Source organism: Nilaparvata lugens, chromosome 3 (assembly GCF_014356525.2).
Source record: "Nilaparvata lugens isolate BPH chromosome 3, ASM1435652v1, whole genome shotgun sequence".
Taxonomy (NCBI): Eukaryota; Metazoa; Arthropoda; class Insecta; order Hemiptera; family Delphacidae; genus Nilaparvata; species Nilaparvata lugens.
The window spans coordinates 77,642,966-77,664,768 of NC_052506.1; the positions used below are offsets into that span (position 1 = coordinate 77,642,966).

General features: G+C 37.0%; 1 protein-coding gene across 1 annotated transcript in view; it reads right to left on the minus strand.

Annotated features, from left to right (window-relative positions):
* LOC111044138 (kinetochore-associated protein 1) overlaps positions 1 to 21,232 on the minus strand; it is a 75,348-nt gene extending 54,116 nt beyond the window's left edge. The window contains exons 1-10 of the mRNA XM_039422900.1: positions 21,183 to 21,232; positions 18,929 to 19,148; positions 17,200 to 17,340; positions 16,211 to 16,306; positions 13,464 to 13,658; positions 4,567 to 4,700; positions 3,416 to 3,617; positions 2,051 to 2,144; positions 1,545 to 1,547; positions 290 to 428 (exon numbers count right to left, since the gene is read on the minus strand). Of these exons, the coding sequence (XP_039278834.1) occupies positions 290 to 428; positions 1,545 to 1,547; positions 2,051 to 2,144; positions 3,416 to 3,617; positions 4,567 to 4,700; positions 13,464 to 13,658; positions 16,211 to 16,306; positions 17,200 to 17,340; positions 18,929 to 19,148; positions 21,183 to 21,232 (1,274 nt within the window). The remainder of the gene's footprint in view (positions 1 to 289; positions 429 to 1,544; positions 1,548 to 2,050; positions 2,145 to 3,415; positions 3,618 to 4,566; positions 4,701 to 13,463; positions 13,659 to 16,210; positions 16,307 to 17,199; positions 17,341 to 18,928; positions 19,149 to 21,182) is intronic.
* Positions 21,233 to 21,803: the final 571 nt, after the last annotated feature.

The window sequence follows — 21,803 nt, forward strand, 5'->3', positions numbered from 1 at the left end:
TCGGGTTACCTGCTAGTTTATAATAATATTTATAATGATTATTATTATTATTATTGTTATTTCATCGTATAAAACCGCATATGATGAGCACAGCTCAAACTGTGTACGACATGTCAAATATATCAAGTAGTATTTATATGGTTTCCCTCCATTGAGGGGAAGTTTTTCAATTATAATAAAATATAACATCCTAATGAGCATTGATTGATAGCGAGATATCATTACTGTGTTGTATAATTCTGTAGCATTTAATGGATGGTTGATTGAGAAATGAGAGCAAGAATGTTACCTGAGTAATTCGACAGCAAGCTCGCCATTTTCCTCATGCAAAGCCATTGATGCCACTTCCAAAATCATATAGGGATGGGCAATTTCAAAGATCTCAGTCAGTCTACTGGCCTCTTGTACTATGTACTCAGCTCTTCCATCTGTACAGGACACAAAAATAAAATCTTATAATATATTACATAACTTGGGGCCATATGCTAACACTACGTTTTACGCTAAACCACGTTTACTTGTAGATATGGTGGCATTATCATAATGTGTTTCATACGGGGTTTAAGCGAACAGCTGACAATTCTCCATTTAAACCGAGTATCTGCATACGGAAGCCAGTTTATCCAGTTACAAACACATCGATTTTTGGACGTTCGATTTTTTTCCGTCCTTAAGAATTCATCTGACATCATCTGTTTAATCCAATAGAATTTATAAGGACGGCCAAAAATCGTACGTCCATGAATCGGTGTGTGTGTAACTAGCCTTATGCCCTGCACACACACACACACACACACATCGATTTTTGGACGTACGATATTTTGCCGTCCCTATGAATTCTATCAGATTAAACGAAGCTTGACAAACACATTAACACATCATCTGTTTGCATGTTTAATCTAACAGAATTTATTGCGTAAAATATATATATATCATAAATGATTATACAATCACCAGTAAGCTACCAACCAAATTTGATGTATATATATATATATATATATATATATATTATATATATATATATATATATATATATATATATATATATACCGTCAAAGCGGCTAACTTGGGACAGTAGTCTAACTTAGGACAGTTTAACCAATACCTACTATTACTTCTAAATAATAGTAGGTATTGGTTTAACCCCTTCCCTCCAATTCCAACTTACCAGCTGTCTGTGCAATTCATTCCGAGTTCTGGCTTTGTGGATTTGTTGGGAACACATCATTGAAAATATTTAATAACGTTTTGAACATCTAATTAACAGCTAAGATACTTTTTTAACAGTCATAACAATGTAATTTTCCATTCTAAAACTATTAGCATAATTCAATTTCATCATTAATCCATCTATTCCCACTAACATTTTTCATTCTCCTTCCCGTTTACAAGCCCAACACATAACCTAAAATTGAATTTCCTGTTCCTTCAACAATAACAAACACATTAGTTCAGCTGAAGATGTGGTAGGTGTTACCATGAAACCTGGTTCTGTAAGATGAATTAATTTTCGAATAAATTAAAATGGTATTGACAATATCAACATTCTTTCAATTATGGAGAAATTTCACATCTCCTCATTACCGTACAATTAAATTATCAGAAGTATTCAGATAAAAAGGGAAAATGTCATAATTATGTTACATTCACTGACTTGACTTATACAGGAAGATAAAAGAGTCGAGCACATCAATTTTCAAACAAACACATCTCATTAGCATAGATAGAGCATAGGTATTTTCCTATCCTTATTTTATGACATTGGAGAAATGTACTGTACTATAAAAACGTAGGCATATGGAAAATTAGGTACAGTGCATAGTACGACAAAAAAGTTAGAAATGATTTACAAAAAAAAAATACAGTAAATATAAATGAGCCGTGTAAGGACAAATATTAATCCATATTATTTATTTTATCAGAAATATCTTACAATTCAAGTACTCAATGTATTGAACTTTCTTCTATTCACTGACGAATACCAAAGTGATGGCTAATCTAGGATTTATGTGGTTGAAACATATTTGATAAAATTGAAAATACTAGTTACCTTGAATGAGGTGTTTATAAGCTTTATGTGCCAATTCTTCAATCCTTTTTCTACTATGTAAATCGGCAACTTGCGACTTTATATTAAAATCCAACTGAAAAGAATAATAAGTGTGTTTTTAGGAAAGAAGTTTACCATTTTCTACAGAGAGCAACAAGGATTCTTAGATTATTGCCAGGATGAAGATGGATTTATTGCAGGACCACTTTTAAGACCAACGTCTTAACAACTGCTATCACAAATAGTACAGGATCTTTCTAAATGATGGACCCATTTTCAAAAATTGGTATTTATTTAAGTAAAAATGCAAAATGGACAACCTTAATACCAATGAAAAGAGAAAGTTTCAAAGTTTTTTGTAATACATTAGTATTCAAGTGTTCAATGTGGCCTCCGGCTGCTGCATGGTAAACATCTACGCGGTAGCCAAACTCGCCCCACACGCGAGAAAGCGTATCTGGTGCTATTGAGTGCACGGCAGCAGTGATACGGTTCTGCAGATCGTGCAGCAGCCGGAGACCACATTGAAAACTTGTAAGATATATTAGGAAAAACTTTGAAACTTTCTCTTTCCATTTGTATAAATGTTGTCCATTTTGCATTTTTACTTTAATAAATACCAATTTTTTAAAAATGGGTTCATCATTTAGAAAAACCCTGTATTATTAATTACGCGTATGTTACAGACAGACTTTAACGGAAGCGAGATATAGAACTTATACATTAAATATGTTGTGTATTATACAGCTGAAATCATGTGTCAGCACATGAAAATGAGCGCTGCTATCCAGAGATTGTCAGTTTGGTGTAAGGGTAAGCATTCCTGACTGGCAATTGGGAGGTACCGGGTTCGATTCCCGGGCTGGCAACTAATTTTTGGATAGTAGTTCTCATCGAATTTCCATCTAGCTGTTAACCCTGTTGTCAATGTCTGCAGTAGCAAAAGTCTTCGGGGTGATTTACAGCATTTATTTAGGATCTTCGTTAAATAATAATTATATATTGATTAGCATTTGAATAAATGCACTCTCCATTTAATTCCATCTGTATGCAATGAATTCTTCAGCTGACTAAATGATAAATCACAACACATTTTTTCTTATGCACCTTCAATGTTATCTATTATATCCTGAAAAAGGACGAAGGAGTGAGTCAATTTTGTTGTCCAACGAACTTGACCTGTAAAAAGTTCAAAGAATACGTGTTCAAAATTTGAAGCTAATTGATAATTTCTTTCCAAAGTTATAGTAGAACATTCAAACAGACGGACAACGACTTTGGCCTTGAGTTAGTCAAATGTAGGGACTCGCTAACGCTCGTTCAATAAGTAAATAAAGTATCAATAGGAATAATCATGGAACAAACCTCTAGCTGACACGACCTCGCCAGACCTTGATCCATACTCGAGCAATAAGGCCGGAGTCTCTTTAATCGTTTCATACTTTCCTCATCCCCAAATTGCATTCTATCTCTCATACTATTTGCCTGTAGATTCAACCTTGTTTGAATTCTCTCCAACACCTCTGGCTCAAGTTTGTTCATTATTTCCAAAATTTTAGCATGGTTGCTGGAAAAATTACAAACAAATTACAAGTCGCAAAGAGACAAAGCTGGTTTCTTTGCAATCAGCTGGTTGGTTGCTAAACTATTAATATAATATCGGGCCGAGCTTCGCTCTGGAGTACAAAAGCATAAAAAATGTATTACGAAAGAAGAAATTATAATAACATTCATACAAAAATGTTCTATCTAATCACAGTAAATTGAGATTAATTCTCAAAGGGAAGGCAAAAATTTCCCTCACAAAGGCCCAGTTGCACAAAAGCCGGTTAGATTTTAATCCTGATTAAATTCTCGTGAACCAAATCAGAGAAGACCATTTCAAAAAGATGGATCTACTGGAATTAATCAGGATTGAAAATAACCCGGCTTTTTTGCAACCGGCACTAAGTACCTGATTGAATGATTACAAAAGTTCAACAGCTGAGTCATAATTTTGACACAGTCCACCACACATGAACTCGCTCACTCACTTCCATCACCAACAGACGACAAAATAATTATTATCAGCTGTTTTTCCAAGGATGATTATTAATTATCCTTTTAATGTCCTTCAGCGAGTTTTCCGAGGGATGAGACCTAGTTCAATCGAATCTTTATATTATAAACCTACTATGTTCTGAATTTCGTGAGAATCGTTAGAGCCGTTTTCGAGATCCGGTGGAATACAAACATATAAACATCTAAACATAAAAACAGATTGCTCGTTTAATAGTATAGGATGAAGCTCTATCAATAATACAATAAAGGAAAAAATTGGCTTATACAAGTACGGGATAGGAAATTCACGAATGACGCATCATCACGTCTGAACTACTCAACTGATTAAATTGAAATTTTGCATAAAGATTGTTTACCTACCGTGGATGTTTATAGGCCTATTTAAAATTCTTCAATCAGTTTCACTCCCGATTACAAACTTAATCATAAGTAGTATTTAAGCAATACTTGCTTACCCTTCTTCAATGAATTTTATTATGAATCCCAAGTAGACATCATCTTCCATGTTGATTGTTTTTGCAATGATTAAACTATCTGCAAAGCTATTTTCATCATTTGAGTGAATAATAAAGTTCATTATCGTTTCCATCTGAAAGAAATTCAATAATATAAAATTATGTGAAACTAATTTGGATCAAATAAAGTCGAAACTTTTGTGTAATCAAATGCGACACCAATGAATTTGAAATTACTAGATTTTAAGCTTTGATTTCAAATATAAAATTAATTGACCGAGCGAAGTGAGGTCCAAGATTCAAGTCGACGGTTTTGTATTTCTCTTTATGTTTGTAGCATAAGTATTCATTTATGTATGTTTTTATTCATCATCATCATTTACATTCAACTTAAGGACAAAGAAACAGACTACGGTACAGTCAAACTCAAAACTTCTTTTCATTCCAATTTCATAAAATAAATTGTCCAAATAAAGGATGTATATTGAGTTATCTGCCAGACTTGGTGAGAGACGGTCGCTTGTTTTTGGCTTGTTATCATCTACCGTTCGTTGCCTGCAATGAACTGAAATCTACTCGTAGTCTAGCCGCGCCGTGTCATGAAATTTTGCATTTTTTCCGAAAAATTGAAATTTAAGCATAGTGTAACAATAATTACCAAAAGTTACAGTTTATTTCAGTTTTTATTTTTTGGTTGTGTACAGTATAGTCATGAGTTTGTGTAACATATGTAACCTATCAGTTATCAGAAACAACAAAGATAAAATTGTATGTAGACAGTGCAAATCGTACTTTCATGGGAAATGTGTCGGGTTGGGTCAAACTGAGATAGATCAGTTGGTTAGTGGTTCCGGTTGGTCCTGTGAAAGTTGTGAAAAACTGTTTAGAATTCAGTGTAGCAACAGTGATACGACACCAGTGCGAGTGAACACTGCGTCAGCCGCAAACAATTCGGATATAACACTTGCATCTTTAAATGCTTCATTAGAAGATCTAAAGGCGTTGATTTTGAGCAGTAATAGTCAGTTGCGGGAAGACTTATCAGCTTCCATCCGTACGTGTATGGAGAAGATTGATAAAACTGGTGAAATGTTGGCTAAGCAAGCTGAAGTAATTGAAGCTCAAAAAGTGGTCATCAAAAATCTTTCCGACGAAAATGTGACTCTTCGCGCGAGACTGGACGCAGTCTCATGCCAGATGGACGATCTCGAACAGTATTCGCGAAGAAACACCCTGGAAATCAACGGTGTTCCATCCTTGGCTAATGAGGATGTGACAGAAACTGTTATCAAGGTTTGCAAGTCAGTGGGAATGAACATTGCAAAGGATTCCATTGATGCTTGCCATAGGTTGAAGAATAGGAATAACCGTCCCGCACCTGGTATCATCGTCAAGTTTGTGCGCCGTGGAGACGCTCATGATCTGATGCATAAGAGAAAGATGAAGGGCGATCTGAATACTGGACACGTTGGCTTGACTGGTGAGTCTCGATCAATCTACATCAAAAGGTCGCTGACGCCTAAGCGTAGGGTAGGCCTCCTGTTTGCCAGGGCGAAACAGCTTCAGCGTGATAGGAAGATCAAATATGTATGGACTGATCATGCCGGTAATATCAAAATAAGAATAGACGATGGCGGAAAGGCTTTCATTATTAATACCGAGAACGATTTTTCGGATTTTTCTGAGTCATCTCATGTATCTGATTCCCATAATTAAAGTTTGTTTCAATACAGTATTATTAAATTCTACAATAGTGTTTACGGACTTAATTTTGCTAACTAGGACTGAGATTATTTTATAATTTATTTATTTGTACTAAGATTATTGCATAATTCGTTGTTCATTTTTGCTTTGTACTTGAATCAGTCAGATTTTGAGTTTTGGTGTTGGAGTCGCCCATCACCTTGTCGTATTTTCAGAGCAGAACTGTAATAAACTACCTTCCATGAGTCTGTTGTAGACAGATGAAATTATATGAGCATATTGCATAGCTTCTGAGAGTAGAACTATATTTTGATACCTCCCTCGCGTTCGCTACCTTTCAGCCTGCCGCTCTGCTCTGCTCCCCACGCCACGCATCAACCAAATGAGTGGTTGACCCACCCGCCACCAGGGTGCGCCTCAGTCGCCGCCACCCGTTCCTGCGTTTCTATTGGCCGAGCACCGCCGGCCAATAGCAGCGCAGGTGAACTCGGGGACTGTGAATAAAAGGGGGCTACTCAGCTACCCTCGATAGCACTTGCTCACTAGCAGCCTTCCACTGAAGAGCCAGAAGAGACCACCAGCCGAGACCACTACCAGAGACCACTACCAGCCGAGACCACTACCAGAGACCACTACCAGCCGAGACCACTACCGAGACCAGGAGCAGAGCAGCGAGCAGGCCAATGAGGGAACCACGGCGAGACTAACCGCAACCTGAGGTGTCTTCCTTGTCTACTACCCAGCCGATGCCTAGGAGGAACCGAGCCGGCCGCCGAATCCAGAAGAGGAGGGCCCTACGTCGGCTTCGCCAGGTGGAGGAGAGACTGAGGCTGTACACCGCCGCGCCAGCTGCGCCCCAAGACTTAGCGCCCCAGCCTAACAACTGGCGCGCGGTTCTGGATGCGCGGGTTGGGTGCCGAACCGACATCGGAGTGTGTGCAGCGGAAGCCTACGACCCTGCCTGCCCGGGGTTTGACCGAAGGCCCCTTCTAAACGAGGAAGTGGTCGAGGAGGTCCTCCCGGCGGAGATTCGGCACGACCTCTGGCTAGTAGATCACCCGGTCAGCCCTCTCCGTAACCCGGGTAAACCAGAGTGGAGACTGCGAACCATTGACTTGAGCCCCTGCCGGCCTGCTCTCGCACCAGACGGACCTGCCCGGGACCCTCGCGCGGCGTGGTATCGCGCCAGTCGACGACTACTAAACATCTAGCCTGCCTTGGTCCCTTTTAGGGCCACCAGCAACAATCTTGGTCCCTTTTCAGGGCCACCAGCAACAAACTTGGCCATTTTCAGGGCCACCAAAAGCCATTTTTTTCAGACAGTGGTAACAAACCCCTCGCTCGACCCGACTGACTAGCCCAATTGATGAACGAGCCACACCTTCCGCCATATTAATTTTCATTATTATTACATTCTTGCTTATATATGGAATTGAATTGAATATACATTTGATTGAATTGAAAAGGAGCAAGTAAAGTACTGTAGCAAGGAAGTATAACGTAAGTTTTCATTTTCAGTTTTGACCTATAATTCTAATTCATTCAATCTAATCTCATTTATTAATAGGCGGAGCGATAGTTACTACTTTTATAGCCTTTGTTTACTAACGGCTGCCGTCTTATCAATGAACGCTACTGTCAAACTTCTTAATGATTGAACTTAGTTGACGAGAATTTGTGTACAGTGATGCACAAAGTAGTGGGAGACATTGTTCGAGTTTTCATTATCATTTTAGTAAAGATATAATAATTAATTATTACGGAAGACTGTTTTTTTTCTGAATCCACATGGTAAATTGTGAGGTGAAGGAATTTTTAGTATCTCTTTTTTTTCAAGTACACGTATCATCATTTTTGTTTCTTTTTGGCGCGGCTAGCAGAAGTAATGAATAATTACTGATTTCAGTTTTAATCTTTGTTCTTTTTTTTCTATGATTGATTGTGTTTTTTTGTGTAATGGATGAGGATGAGGATAGTCAATACAATCACTATCTTTCTCTTCCTTGTACTGAATTGAAGAATATTTCTGAATATAAAACTTTTTTCTCAACCAGGAATGGCGAGGACAAACTTACAATATTGCACATTAATATAAGAAGTTTTTCCAGGAATTTTGACGAGCTCCTAATTTATTTGAATGAATTGCCCAGAATAGATATAATAGTTTTGTCTGAGTGCTGGCTACGAGGCGATGAGGAGGTGCAGCCGATTGAGGGTTATGAAGTTGTTTTTACCGATAAACAGCGCAATAGAGCCGATGGGGTCATTGTTTTCTACAGTAATCGTTTATCAGTTATCTCTAACCAGGTTTCTCTTGGTGATGTTCATGGGCTCAAGCTGGATTTTACTTTTTACAATAAAACCTTTAATTTATTAGCATTCTATCGCACGTTTGATAGCGATATCCAATTATTTCTCCATTCTCTAGAGCAACTTGTGAATAGCATTAATAGAGACGTAAGCGTAATATGGACTGGTGATCTTAACTTGGATCTAATAGGCAATTATTCTCAAGATACTGACATATACATGAATACTCTCCTAGGAGCGGGTCTCACCCAATGCATAGACAAACCGACCAGAGTAGCAAATGACTCGAGTACTTGTTTAGATCACTTTTTTCTTCGGTACCAGAACATATATGATGTAAAGTCGGCTACACTACAGTTGAATATAACGGATCATTACAGCATTGGTTTGACAATATCCTTCTCAACTGACAGGCCAATATCTACATTGAACCATCCCGCAGGAGAATTCATCGACCGTGCTTTGCTGTACCAAAATCTGTGTCAGGCTGACTGGGACAGTCAGTGGGAAACCAATTGTTCAACCAATTTTTGTCAAAATTTTTCAGAGGCGTTGAATAATTCAAAAAAACCCTTTAGGCAATCGTCGACGAGAATGAAAAAACTCAAGCCATGGATCACCCTGGACCTCATTAAATTGATCCGTGAAAGAGATAGAATCAGCCAGAGAATCAAAAAGAATCCCTTGAATGAGGAGCTAAAGATATATTATCGTAATTTCAGACAACATGTAACAAACATTCTAAAAGCAACAAAACGATCATATTTTAGAGGAAAGCTAGATCAATATCAGAGAAATCCAAAAATGTTTTGGCGAACTATTAACGAACTGGCAGGCAGGAATAATGTTAAACAAAATTTTCCCATTAATAAATTTTTACCATCTGTACCTACTATAACTCCTACTGTTTGCAGAGATGTAGCAGACAATTTCAATTTTTTTTCGTTTGTCGGACAGAATTTGGCCGGCTCAATTGACTCGGGCGGTGCTTTGATGGTTGATGACTGGGACTTTGGGTTGGACACTAGGTTCACCCTCCACACGGTTTCAGAACTTGAAGTTATTGGGCACGTCAATGCCTTGCGAGGCGGGTCTGCCCCGGGTATTGATGGTTTTTCGGCCTCCTTATTGAAAGAAAACCTATTTATTTTCATTAAACCATTTCTTCACCTTATTAATCTTAGCTTGGAGACTGGAGTTTTTCCTGATATTTTTAAAATTGCCAAAGTGTTTCCCTTGCATAAGTCTGGTATTTTTACTGACAAAAACAACTTTCGGCCTATTTCTCTTTCAAGTGTTTTTTCGAAAGTTCTTGAAAGAATTGTAAAAGAACAACTTGTTAGTTATCTTGCGACTAACGGCATTCTGGCAGAATGCCAATACGGTTTTAGAGGTGACAAAAATGTTTCGGATATATTGTTTGATGTAAACAAGCAGCTTCATTTTTCTCTATCTAATAATATGCATCCAATCTTAATCTTCCTTGACCTCAAAAAAGCTTTTGATAGTATTGATTGGAGGAACCTTATCAGAAAATTGTCAGCCTTGGGTGTCACTGGGAATGCGCTTGCATGGTTTACTAGTTATTTATCTGGAAGGAGGCAGTGTGTTTCAATTAATGGAGTAAATGGTAATGAGCTTCCTGTCGACTTTGGGGTGGTACAGGGAAGCACTCTCGGGCCCTTACTATTTCTCATATATATCAATAACATTTCCAGATTAAATTTACATGGGAGGCTATTTCTTTTTGCAGATGACACTTTAATTTTTGTTGAAGGGAGAACTTGGGAGGAGACTCGTGATAGAGCTGAGTCTGACCTAAGATCTATCAAGAAATGGTTGGATCAGAATACCCTCTCTCTTAATATTGCAAAAACCAAGTTTATGCCCATTAGTCTAAGTAATAACTCAGATTCCAATTTACATCCATTGAAAATTCACGAATGTGGAGTTGATGAGAGGAATGCTTGTTCTTGTGAAGTGATACAGAGAGTTTCTTCTTATAAGTATCTGGGGGTGGTGTTTGATTCGAGAGTGAGATGGGCAGAACATACCAACTTCTTATTGTCTAAATTAAGAAAATATATATATGCATTCAGGTGTCTCAGTGATGTTTTAAATGCTAGGGAAATTAGACAGATGTATCATGCCTTCGTCCAGTCATTGCTATCATATGGTATACTGGCCAGGGGTGGTGCCTACCAGGTGCACATTAGCAGATTGGAAACTGTTCACAAATCAATTCTTAAGGCAGGTTTAAAAAAGAATAGAAGATATTCCTCTGCGTTACTTTTTAGTGAGTCCAGAGTTTTGTCACTGAGAAAACTTTTCATAAAAGATCTGTTGATCTACATCTATAATAATTCCCATTCAATATTTACTCCTACAGAACATTCATATAATACAAGATATGCATCAGCAGTAGGTATAAACACAATACAACAAACAAGATCGTTTTCAATGACAAATTGCTTTTACATTTCTCATATTTTATTCCGAAATTTCCTTCTCCGTTCCAACCAGAATAGATTGTTGGATGTAGTTTCTAACTCTGCGTTCAAGTGGCACTTGAAGAACTGGCTGTTTGATATCAGTGAGGATAATGCCGTCTCACTCATTGTTACTGGGGGTGCGCGTGTTTGATTCAATTTGGGCGCCTTCAGAGAGATTTTTTTCAGTTCTGTCATGCTTGTCTGTTCTGTTTTCCTGACTTGAATTTGTTATTTAAATTGTAGCCTTCCTCGCTATTCCTTGGTTTTCATAATCTTTTATTTCTAAATTTAAAGTTATTTATAATTTAGTTTTCCACTTTTTTTATCCCTTCTTAATGCATGGGGATTATAGTTTCATAATTGAAAATTATTTTTATGTAGTTTAGATCTCTAATAAAAATTGAGATCTCTCTTTATAAGTATAGATATAACACATATTGTTACGATAACTCGAGCTTACGCACAGGCCTTTGTTGCCTATGTAAGCTCTTTCCCATCTGATACAAGAATTTTATACAAGAATAAAATTGTGATAGCTCAAGAGTTCTATTGTTTAGTATAGTTCTATATTTTGTTGTTTGTTTTTAGTAAGTATATTATATCGTTTCTTGAATTGTATAAACTTTATTGATCAAGATTCTATGTAACTGCTTTGAATTGTATTCAGAAGGAAAAAATAAATTGAATTGAATTAAATTGAATTGAATATGTTCCGCATTCACGGCGAAGCGCGGCATTGGGTTTTAATGTAATTTGACAGGTATGTTCCTTTTGAATTGCACGTCGACGTATAAATATTTTTTTAATTTTGCATCTTAAGGATCAAGGAAAGAAGGAAAAGGAGCCTTCTTCATGCGCCAATATTGCCGTATAAAACAGAATATAGAATTATTCATCATAAATCAGCAATGACGCATAATCAATAACTCAAAGTAACATAGAATTTTCTCTCGACATTTCTCTGCTTTCGACAGGGCTGAACAGTTGCCAGTAAGTCTTGTAGGGATTCAGCTCCATAAAAGTTAGCAAAAGAAGATATCTCATGATATAGGGCGTTTATGTTTCGAATTTCGAAAATCCAAGTAGTTATTCTTGGTGGAACTGTGTGACGCTGGTAGTCTCTCATACTGTGCCGTTCTTACACTCTCACACGACCAAAACATTAAGGCTAGGCACACACCAGTTGGTCAAGACAAGACAAGACATGATCAGACACGTTCAGTCAAAATACTTCGCATAGTTGCTTATGAAGACATGTCTAATTGCTATGACTAATCTGAGTGTGTTGCGTCATAAGCAACTATGTGAAGTATTGTGTCTGATCATGTCTTGTCTTGACTAACTGGTGTGTGCCCAGCCTAAAAAAATACAGTAGTCGACAGTAATCGACTTGAGTTAACAAAACATCGGCTTGAAATTTGGAACATAAACGCCCCATACCATGGGATTATCTTCTCATGCTATCTTTTCTCTCTGTATCACCACATATGATACAGTATCAACACAATATGATACAGTATCATCTCAACTTCATACACAACACCTTCATTTGATACAACACTTCCAAACTTTGAATGAATTTTTTAACCATGGGATAATCTTCTAATGCTATCTTTTCTCTATGGTAGAACTTCAACTTTCGTGGTAGTACATTGGTAGTCTGCTATAGAATGCACCTTGGAACACAAAAAAAATGTGCCACATATAATAGACATTAATTAAAATTCTTGTTTACAGCCGCACATCTGAGCTTCAATCTTTTTAAATTCAAAATTTCTTGCTTCAAGTGTTTCGTCAGAAAATTGGACAACATTTTATAAAGTGGAGGAAACATAACCTATTTTCATGAATCAAAAACCGGGGGAGGAACAATTTGGGTTGTGCCTGTTGATAATCCACCTAATTATTTTTAAAAAATAATTGTGTATCATTGAATCAATAAAAGAATAAAACTCATAATTGAGTGAAAATACCATTGTTCTCCTGCCTTTCAAAACGACCCCTTTACTGTGATTATTATTTCCTACTTTTTTCCAAGCTCTGCTGTGTGACGAACTTAGTTCTGCTAGCATGACTCCTTTAACCATGTTTTTCATATAAAAAATATGCCTTTACGGTACTGAGGCCCGGTTGCACAAAATCCTGTTAGAACTGTTTTAACCGTGATTAAATTCCACGAGAACCAATCAGAGAAGCCTTCATGTTAAGGCAACCTTCTCTGAAGAATGTCTCACTCAGTGGTTATCTTTGCTTATCTTTTCTCTATGGCTCTTGTGTGTTTGACATTATTGCTGTATATTGTGACGAAGGTAATGCTTCTGAAGACCTCAGAAACGGTTACAATAAAACTTTTATCAACTGTATTCGATTGACGACGATTTTTCTACTTACGTGGTCAGTGTTGTAGATTTCATTGAATTCATACTTTTTCAGCACCATTTTGCTCGGAACCAGTTGCAGTTGTTCGCGAATGGCGGCCGTTAAAGGGTGATTCAGAGCCAGTGCCTCGTCCACCGTCTCCATTATGAATGAGCTGAGTGGAGCCGCAGCCGACTTCAATAAACTCACCACACATTCCAAACGCACCTAAACAACACCATTAATACATTCCATTTCTATTACTTAGTTCAAAATCACTAAAATTAGTTATAAATCAGTAAAACTGTAACTTTAACCTTCTAGTCGTGACCCTTGGTCCTGAGGACCGAGACAATTTTTGTTATAGTTATAATTGTGCTGCAGTGCGCGTTACTGTCTACTGTGGTCAATGTAGATTCATGTCAGTAGCCAATTAAACTTGGTTTAGAGACTCTGTTCCATATCCATACTTTTTCACTGTTAAAATTAAACTTGTATTTTAAAAAACACTTTTTGAGTGAAAAGCACTTACTCTGATGATGACCAACAACAGGTCGAAACGATCGTCACTACCAAAGTAAGTGCATTTCACTCCAAAAGTGTTTTTTAAAATTAAAGTTTGGTGTAGAGAGTTATTATTATTCAGCATATGGCAGATACACAATATATATAGAGCTTATGAGTCTCAAATGTCTACATATACACTATATATTTTCAATTTCTTTGCTCTGTGAGTTGAAATGATGCTTCTGGGTCCCTAGGACGACCCAAGGGTTCACGACTGACGTTACTTCACTTACTATGTACATTTTCAAGCAATAGTGATTGAATTCAAGCAGTAAACATCTAAGTTTAGGACAGAGACTTCAAAGAATGTACAAATCGACTTCTAGGTGAAGATTTGAATGACATTAGTGATGCTGAAGATAAATTCATAGTGCAAGATAAGAATACTGACCCTGAGAAAGATGATAGTGAAATCAATAAACTTGATTTGTGAAAATACTTGAGGACTGAAAATTTTGTGATTGGAAGAACTACAATACGGTACTTAATCTATTTCGGTCTATGTGTTATCTAAATTTGGGAGAGGAATAGCACAAGGTTACCTTATTTTTCCTCTCCCTATCATTTGATAATGTACTTATTGTATAAATGAATATTGAATAAGTTGATGTGATTCCAGGGACCCTAAAACTTTCCAAGGAGTGGAATATGACTATTTTTTCATGTTTCTAGTGGTGCTCAATGTAGCTTGATCTATAATAGTAGGGTGCGGCAGCAAAACTTCCTTTTTGGAAGTGAACGCCATTCAGTCAGCTAATGTAGTAGAGCGCAATTATTGACTATATAGTCAAACTATAAAGTTTTCTTCCCGACATGTTTAGTAGCAATCATGCATTGGAACTATGAGAAGCGTGCACTTGCCATTAAGACTTATTTTTCGAGCGGATGTTCTGTGATCACAAATCAGTGCACATTTTGAAATTGCTTCAATTTAGCCCCTTTGGCTACTGTCACGGACCGGAGATCCCGGAGATCAATTATTAGTAGAGTAGAGTAGGTTACGTGGGTCATTACGTTCAGATAAAATGCAAGTGCGACAAGATAAATAACTGGAGTCCCTCGGCCCATTAGGTCACCTGAGAACATTGAGGCAGTGAGAGTGTCAATGTTGCGATCACCACAGCGTTCTGCGCGCAAACATGTGTCTGCTCTTGGACTTTCCGATCGTTCTGTGAGAATATTTCTTCATGATGATCTTCATTTCCATCCATACAAGAAGATGGCAGTTGTGCAGCAACTTTCTGAACGAGACTTCAATTCTCGAAAGAGAAGGCTCTTCTGGAAGTTGTTGCTGAGGACGCTATGATTTGTTTTAAAGCCTTGTGATTTTTTTCTATGGGGATTTTCGAAGATTTAAAGACCAATTTCAGGGGAAAAATTGCTAACATAACGCCTGCAATGCTTCGTTTGCCAGACAGGTTTACTCAGTGTATGGAGAATGGGGGACGTCACCTACCTGATTTGATATTCAAAACTAATTGAAACAAAACATTATACAGAGTGTACTGAAAATAAGTTCCCATAAGTCAGGGCGTGATTCCTCTCATCAAAAGAAGAAAAAAGTTCTAATTAATATAGGTCCGAAAATGCTTAGTTACAAAGTTATACAGAGTAAAAGATTTCGTCTGAATTTCAGTTCCCCTGTCTAAACGAAGCCCTACGGGTATTTGTTGGCTGTTAATTAAGATGTACAAATTAGCGTACTTTATGTGAAATGAACTAAAGCTAAATGTCTGGGAACGGTTTTATCCAATTTCTCAGTTCATTTTACATGAAGTACGCTAAATTATACATCAAATACCCGTAGGGCTTCTTCGTTTCAGCAGGGGAACTGAAATTCAGACGAAATCTTCCATCCTGTATAACTTGGTAACCAATAAATTTCGGACCTATGTCAATCAGAACTTTTTTTTCTTCTTTTGATGTGAGGAATCACCCCCTGGCTTATGGGCACGTTTTTTCAGAACACCCCGTATATGTGTCTACATTACAAAAAATAAATACAAACTTTCTGATCCATGCAAAGAGTTTTATTTACTTTTAGAAAAGGACGTTTTGCTGCCACATTCTGTATTCATCACTATAATTTTATAAGTTGCAAAGATGGCGCAACACGAACTGGAGAGTGGGTACCGTATTGAAACTGAAAGTATCCATACAGTTTTTGGTTTCCATGTAACTATGAATAATTCAAGTTGGAAGTGAATTATTACCTGGGCAGTATAAATTGCTCGAATTATTTTTACGGCTCTGATTTCCCACGGAGCGCCGGGATATACCAGCCCAACAGGTAAAGACCTCAAAAGTCTCTGAAACAAAATTAATAGCAAAAAATAGAGAGATCAGAATTATCATCAATAATTGATCCCCAGTATAGAAATTAATTTAGTTTCAATAAAAATTATCATTAAGGGAACAATTATATTTCAACTCAAGTTTGAATTAAATTCAAGTTGATTTAAAAGGCTGTACATACTCACTGTACCTTGTATTTTTATTTTTAAAACTGTATTATATGTGGTTAAGAATATGGGCAGTTCAACGACCAATGCACAGGTACATTCACACTTTACCAGAAACAGGAACAACTTTTTAGTACAGCCTTACAGGCTAACTCTTTTTGAGAAAAAACTAACTACATAGGGACAACATTTCTAAACAAGTTGCCTAGTAATATAGATTTTAAGAGCAAGACTTTCAAAAACGATCTGTATAAGTTCCTTGTTGAAAGAAGTTTTTTTAGTGTAAATGAATTTTTATGTGACAATTATGTTTGATATCATATAGGCTATATCTATATTTTTATGTATTATGTTAAATATTGAAGAGATTTTTTTGTACTTGACAATGTTCAATTGTATAGTTGTGATCCATATGACTGTACTGCATTGAACAAATAAAAAATATTCTATTCTATTAAAACTAGAGTTTTGTGATGATCGCATACAAAGCTTTAGAAGATTTTTATTCAATTATAATTATGAAAGAAGAACCGATAGTTTAGCTCAAATTCAAATCATATTCGAATCAAGTTAAAACTGAAGCTTTTACGATGATGATCATCATCATGTGATCAACACCCTCAGAAAAAAAATGTATTGAAAGCATTCAAGTTTCTGAAATAATTTCTAAGAGTAGGAACTTTTCAATAATGATTTATTATTTCTTGCAACGAGTCGGGAAGATGGAAATAATTGTTTACCTCAATACAATAGCTGTAGACCAAATCGGAATCCAATTTTTTGACCATTAGAGTTTGCATCAGGAAGTCATTGATAAGATCGGAGATCAGATCAACTGGACTTTCAGTGAGGAGGAAGAAGGCAACCTCGTTGAAGTTATCCTGAAAAGTCGAAATAAATCAAGATAATAAATCATATTAATTTAATTTAATGAATTAATTTAATTGGAGAAATAAATACGAAGCTTGTACACCCAAACCAAATAAAAGTCACTTCATAAAATTATTTTCTTACTTAGCTCCAAAGTTCTACAATCTGCTGCCCTTGGAGATAATGCAGTGCAAGATACGATCAAGGTTTTTGAGAGATGTCAAGAGATTTGACATGTGAGAATATAGATATCTTTTTAGAATTCTCATGTAACCTTATAAACTTGTATATCATAATATAGTACAAAACAGAAAACACTTTAAAGTTTTATAATATAAATTGAAACAGGAAACACACGACATAGATAGATTAAGAACACTACTTAGAAACTGACATTATAATCGGACTTTTTCGAGGAGCTGTGTCCCCCTTATCGACCGAGCAGTCAGAGAGCAGTGACTCTCTGCTCGGTCGAGAAAGGAGACACAGTTCCTCGAAAATCTCCGATTATAATGTAAGTTTCCAAGTGTTTTTAATCTATCTATGTCGTGTGTTTCCTGTTTCAATTTATATTATATTGTACAATATACTTCGAAGCTAAAATTGATAAATCATCGATACTGTTATGTAATATGTGTCACTTCATATGCGACTGTCGGCTTCAGTAACAACTTTTTAGCGCTAGTTTTGTAATCAATTTTTATATCACCACCTCAAAAAGGTCTAGTACCTCGAGATGCAAATACTCAATTGGCATTTCATTTTATAATATTATTTTCCCATGTTGTGAAATTTCTATTGCTTTTATTGTGTACTAGCTTACCCGGCAAACTTCGTACCGCCAAAAAGTCAATGTATCTCATGTCACACTTGACTTTATTTGGTGAATCATGAAATTTATCTGACAATCAATATTTTTATTTACATCTCATTACGGACTTTCTATGTACTTAAAACTACTGTTTCAATGCCAGTAAACAATTTTATCACAGAGTGACGTGTTTATTACAGCTGGTAAGTTCATATGCTAAATCATATTATCACAACATGATCTTCCCGTTCTACGTTAGCCGCTCGGCCGAAAATTTCGAAAACATAGGTCTGTAAAATGGATTAATATACTTATAATAGCCCCCCTATTAAAAGTTCTGGTCAGAAACCATCCCCAATATTCACACAACATATTCCCAAAGTTTCATGCCAAAGTAGTTTTCGAGTCTATAGGAAACAAACAAACTAACACAAACAGACATTCATTTTTATATATAGAGATTTCTAAGATGTTGTAATTTTTTAATTCTGCCAATAAAAACATTTTCAATTTTTAATATTTGTTCAAAGTTTAAATATGCTCTGATTTGACAGGTAATCTCTAGTGAGGCCCACGTTATAATGGCAGTGTTTGATTGGCAATTGAATTGGTATCCTTGTCTATCATTCATTAGAGCATAAACGCCCCATACCATGTGATTTCTTCTTATGCTATATTTCATGAATGATACAGTATCAACACAATATGAAACATTATCATCTCAACTTGATACACAACTCCATGTAATATTTTCTTAAAAGCTATTTTTTCTCTATGGTTATATTTACCTCGACGAAATGTTTGTATGTGATATTAATATGATAGACAAGTTTCAAACAGGATATTTGGCGGAGTGTTGTGAGAAATGCACTCAGTTTCTCAATGAGAATGTTCTCCAGCCCAACAGCCGCGTCTGACTCCTCCACTTTCAGCACAATGTCGAGCATCAGCTCAGCCAAACTGATGCCTTTTTCTAGCCAACTGTCTCTATCAATGAGATCGTACGACCTGCAAAATTCAAATTCATTTCCACACAAAATAATACAAGAACACGACTGAGGCACAAATTCACCCAAAACGAAAACTAGGTTTGAGCGGCGGTTGGTTCCAAGTCAGAAGATTTTGAATTGGTTTTGTGATAAGATTTTTTGTTCATTTAGAATCAACTGACGCTCAAACCAAGTTTTTGTTTTGGTGAATTCGGTCCTTAATGTTTTAGGCCGGTTACAGAGCTCGACCGACCGTCAGTGCGTACGTCAGTCGCGCTTGTCTTTTTCATAGATATTCCATGTATCCGTACAGAGCACGCATGCGCACGGTCAGGACCATGCGTTTTATACAGCGTACGAAGACCATCGGTCGAGCTCGTGCGCATCCGTTCCATCGGTCGACTGACGCGCTATTGAAACAAATAGAAGCTTTCGGAGCTGTACTGATCAGTAGCCCGATCGTAACATAACCAATGTGCTGACACCTCTGCCCGACAATCAGATGATATTGAATAACGGAATGACTTGAAATTTGGAATTTGAGGTCCTTATACTATAAGGACCCGACACGAACAATTTCGATCAATTGCAATTCAAGATGGCGGCTAAAATGGCAAAAATGATGTCAAAAAGAGGGTTTTTTGAGATTTTCTCAAAAACGGCTCCAATGATTTTGATCAAACTCATACCTAAAATAGTTATTGGTATGCTCTATCAACTGCCACAAGTCCCATATCTGTAAAAATTTCAGTAGCTCCGCCCCATCTATGAAAAGTTTGAGTTTAGATTCCCAATTATCAGGCTTCAGATACAATTTAAACAAGAAATTTCAAGTGGAAAAGATTGAGCATGAAAATCTCTACAATTAATGTTCAGTAACATTTTTACCTAAAATTTATAATAAGCTCGAAATTCGAGAAAATGTGATTATTCAATTACAAACTGTTGGCAACTGGTGAATCTATTAAATCATTCACTATGAAGAGATAATAGAGCTCGTGTGTCTCCAGCGTTATGGTCCTGTCACCAGCTGGCTTGGATCTTTGAATAGTAGACTTGAGATGTGCGAGAACACTAGCGTCAGGTGATAAATTTCCATAACGGCAAGGAAAGTTGTGTGAGTGCGCCACACCAGATTTTTGTTCATTTAGAATCTGCCGCTCGCTCAAACCAAGTTTTCGTTTTGGTGAATTCGGTCCTTAATGTTTTAGGCCGGTTACAGAGCTCGACCGACCGTCAGTGCGTATGTACCATCCTGACCGTACGCATCGATGAATCAGTTTTACACATTCAGAGCTCGTGCGCATGTCGTAAAACATGGTCAGGACCATGCGTTTTATACAGCGTACGAAGACCATCGGTCGAGCTCGTGCGCATCCGTTCCATCGGTCGACTGACGCGCTATTGAAAAAAATAGAAGCTTTCAACCTAGCTCCGCAGTGCAGGCTGGTTGATTGGCTGAATCGGACTAGGCGCTGAGACAGCAAATAATAGCAGCGTTGGTGGGAATGCAAGCGGCCGCAGTAACATCTTCCACCCAGCAATGGTCGGCGTAGTTCCGCCTGGTGGACAGACGAAAGATCAAACCAGTCGGTTATTTGATCCCTCCATCCAGGCTCAGCCAAGCAGCCGAGACAATGGAACAATGGAGTGGCGGTCTTATTCGCGTTCATCAGCAGTTTTCTTTCTCACGATTATTTTGATTTTTGTGTGTCAATAATAACTCCAGTCACCAGTAAAAAGTTACCAGAAACGTGGTGTACTACCATATTAGTGACTTTTCATGATGCTTTTTAATTATTTAAAAACATTGTTGACATTCTGAGCTTTTAGGCTAAACTTGGGGTCGCTGAGAACGAATCTGCAATCAGAATTTCTCTATCACGAAAAATAACGAAAAAAATCCAGCTGTTGATCTTCCGGCAACCGTTAACAGTCGTCCTGCAATGCGGCCGAAACACTTCCAAGCCAGACACCCATCTCGAATGACAACAACGCCAAGCTGTAAGAAACCATCCTGCACTGCGGCGCTAGGTTTAGGGTGGGCACACACCAGATGGGCACAAATAGTTGCTTATGAAGCAGCTCATAACGATTAATCATTGCAATTAGACATGACTTCATAAGCAACTATGTGAAGTATTGTGACTAATCTTGACTAGTCTTGTCTTGACTAACTAGTGAGTGCCTACCCGAACAATTTCGATCAAATGCAATTCAAGATGGCGGCTAAAATGGCAAAAATGATGTCAAAAACAGGGATTTTTGCGATTTTCTCAAAAACGGCTCCAATGATTTTGATCAAACTCATACCTAAAATATTTATTGGTATGCTCTATCAACTGCCACAAGTCCCATATCTGTAAAAATTTCAGTAGCTCCGCCCCATCTATGAAAAGTTTGAGTTTAGATTCCCAATTATCAGGCTTCAGATACAATTTAAACAAGAAATTTCAAGTGCAAAAGATTGAGCATGAAAATCTCTACAATTAATGTTCAGTAACATTTTTACCTAAAATTTATAATAAGCTCGAAATTCGAGAAAATGTGATTATTCAATTACAAACTGTTGGCAACTGGTGAATCTATTAAATCATTCACAATGAAGAGATAATAGAGCTCGTGTGTCTCCAGCGTTATTGTCCTGTCACCAGCTGGCTTGGATCTTTGAATA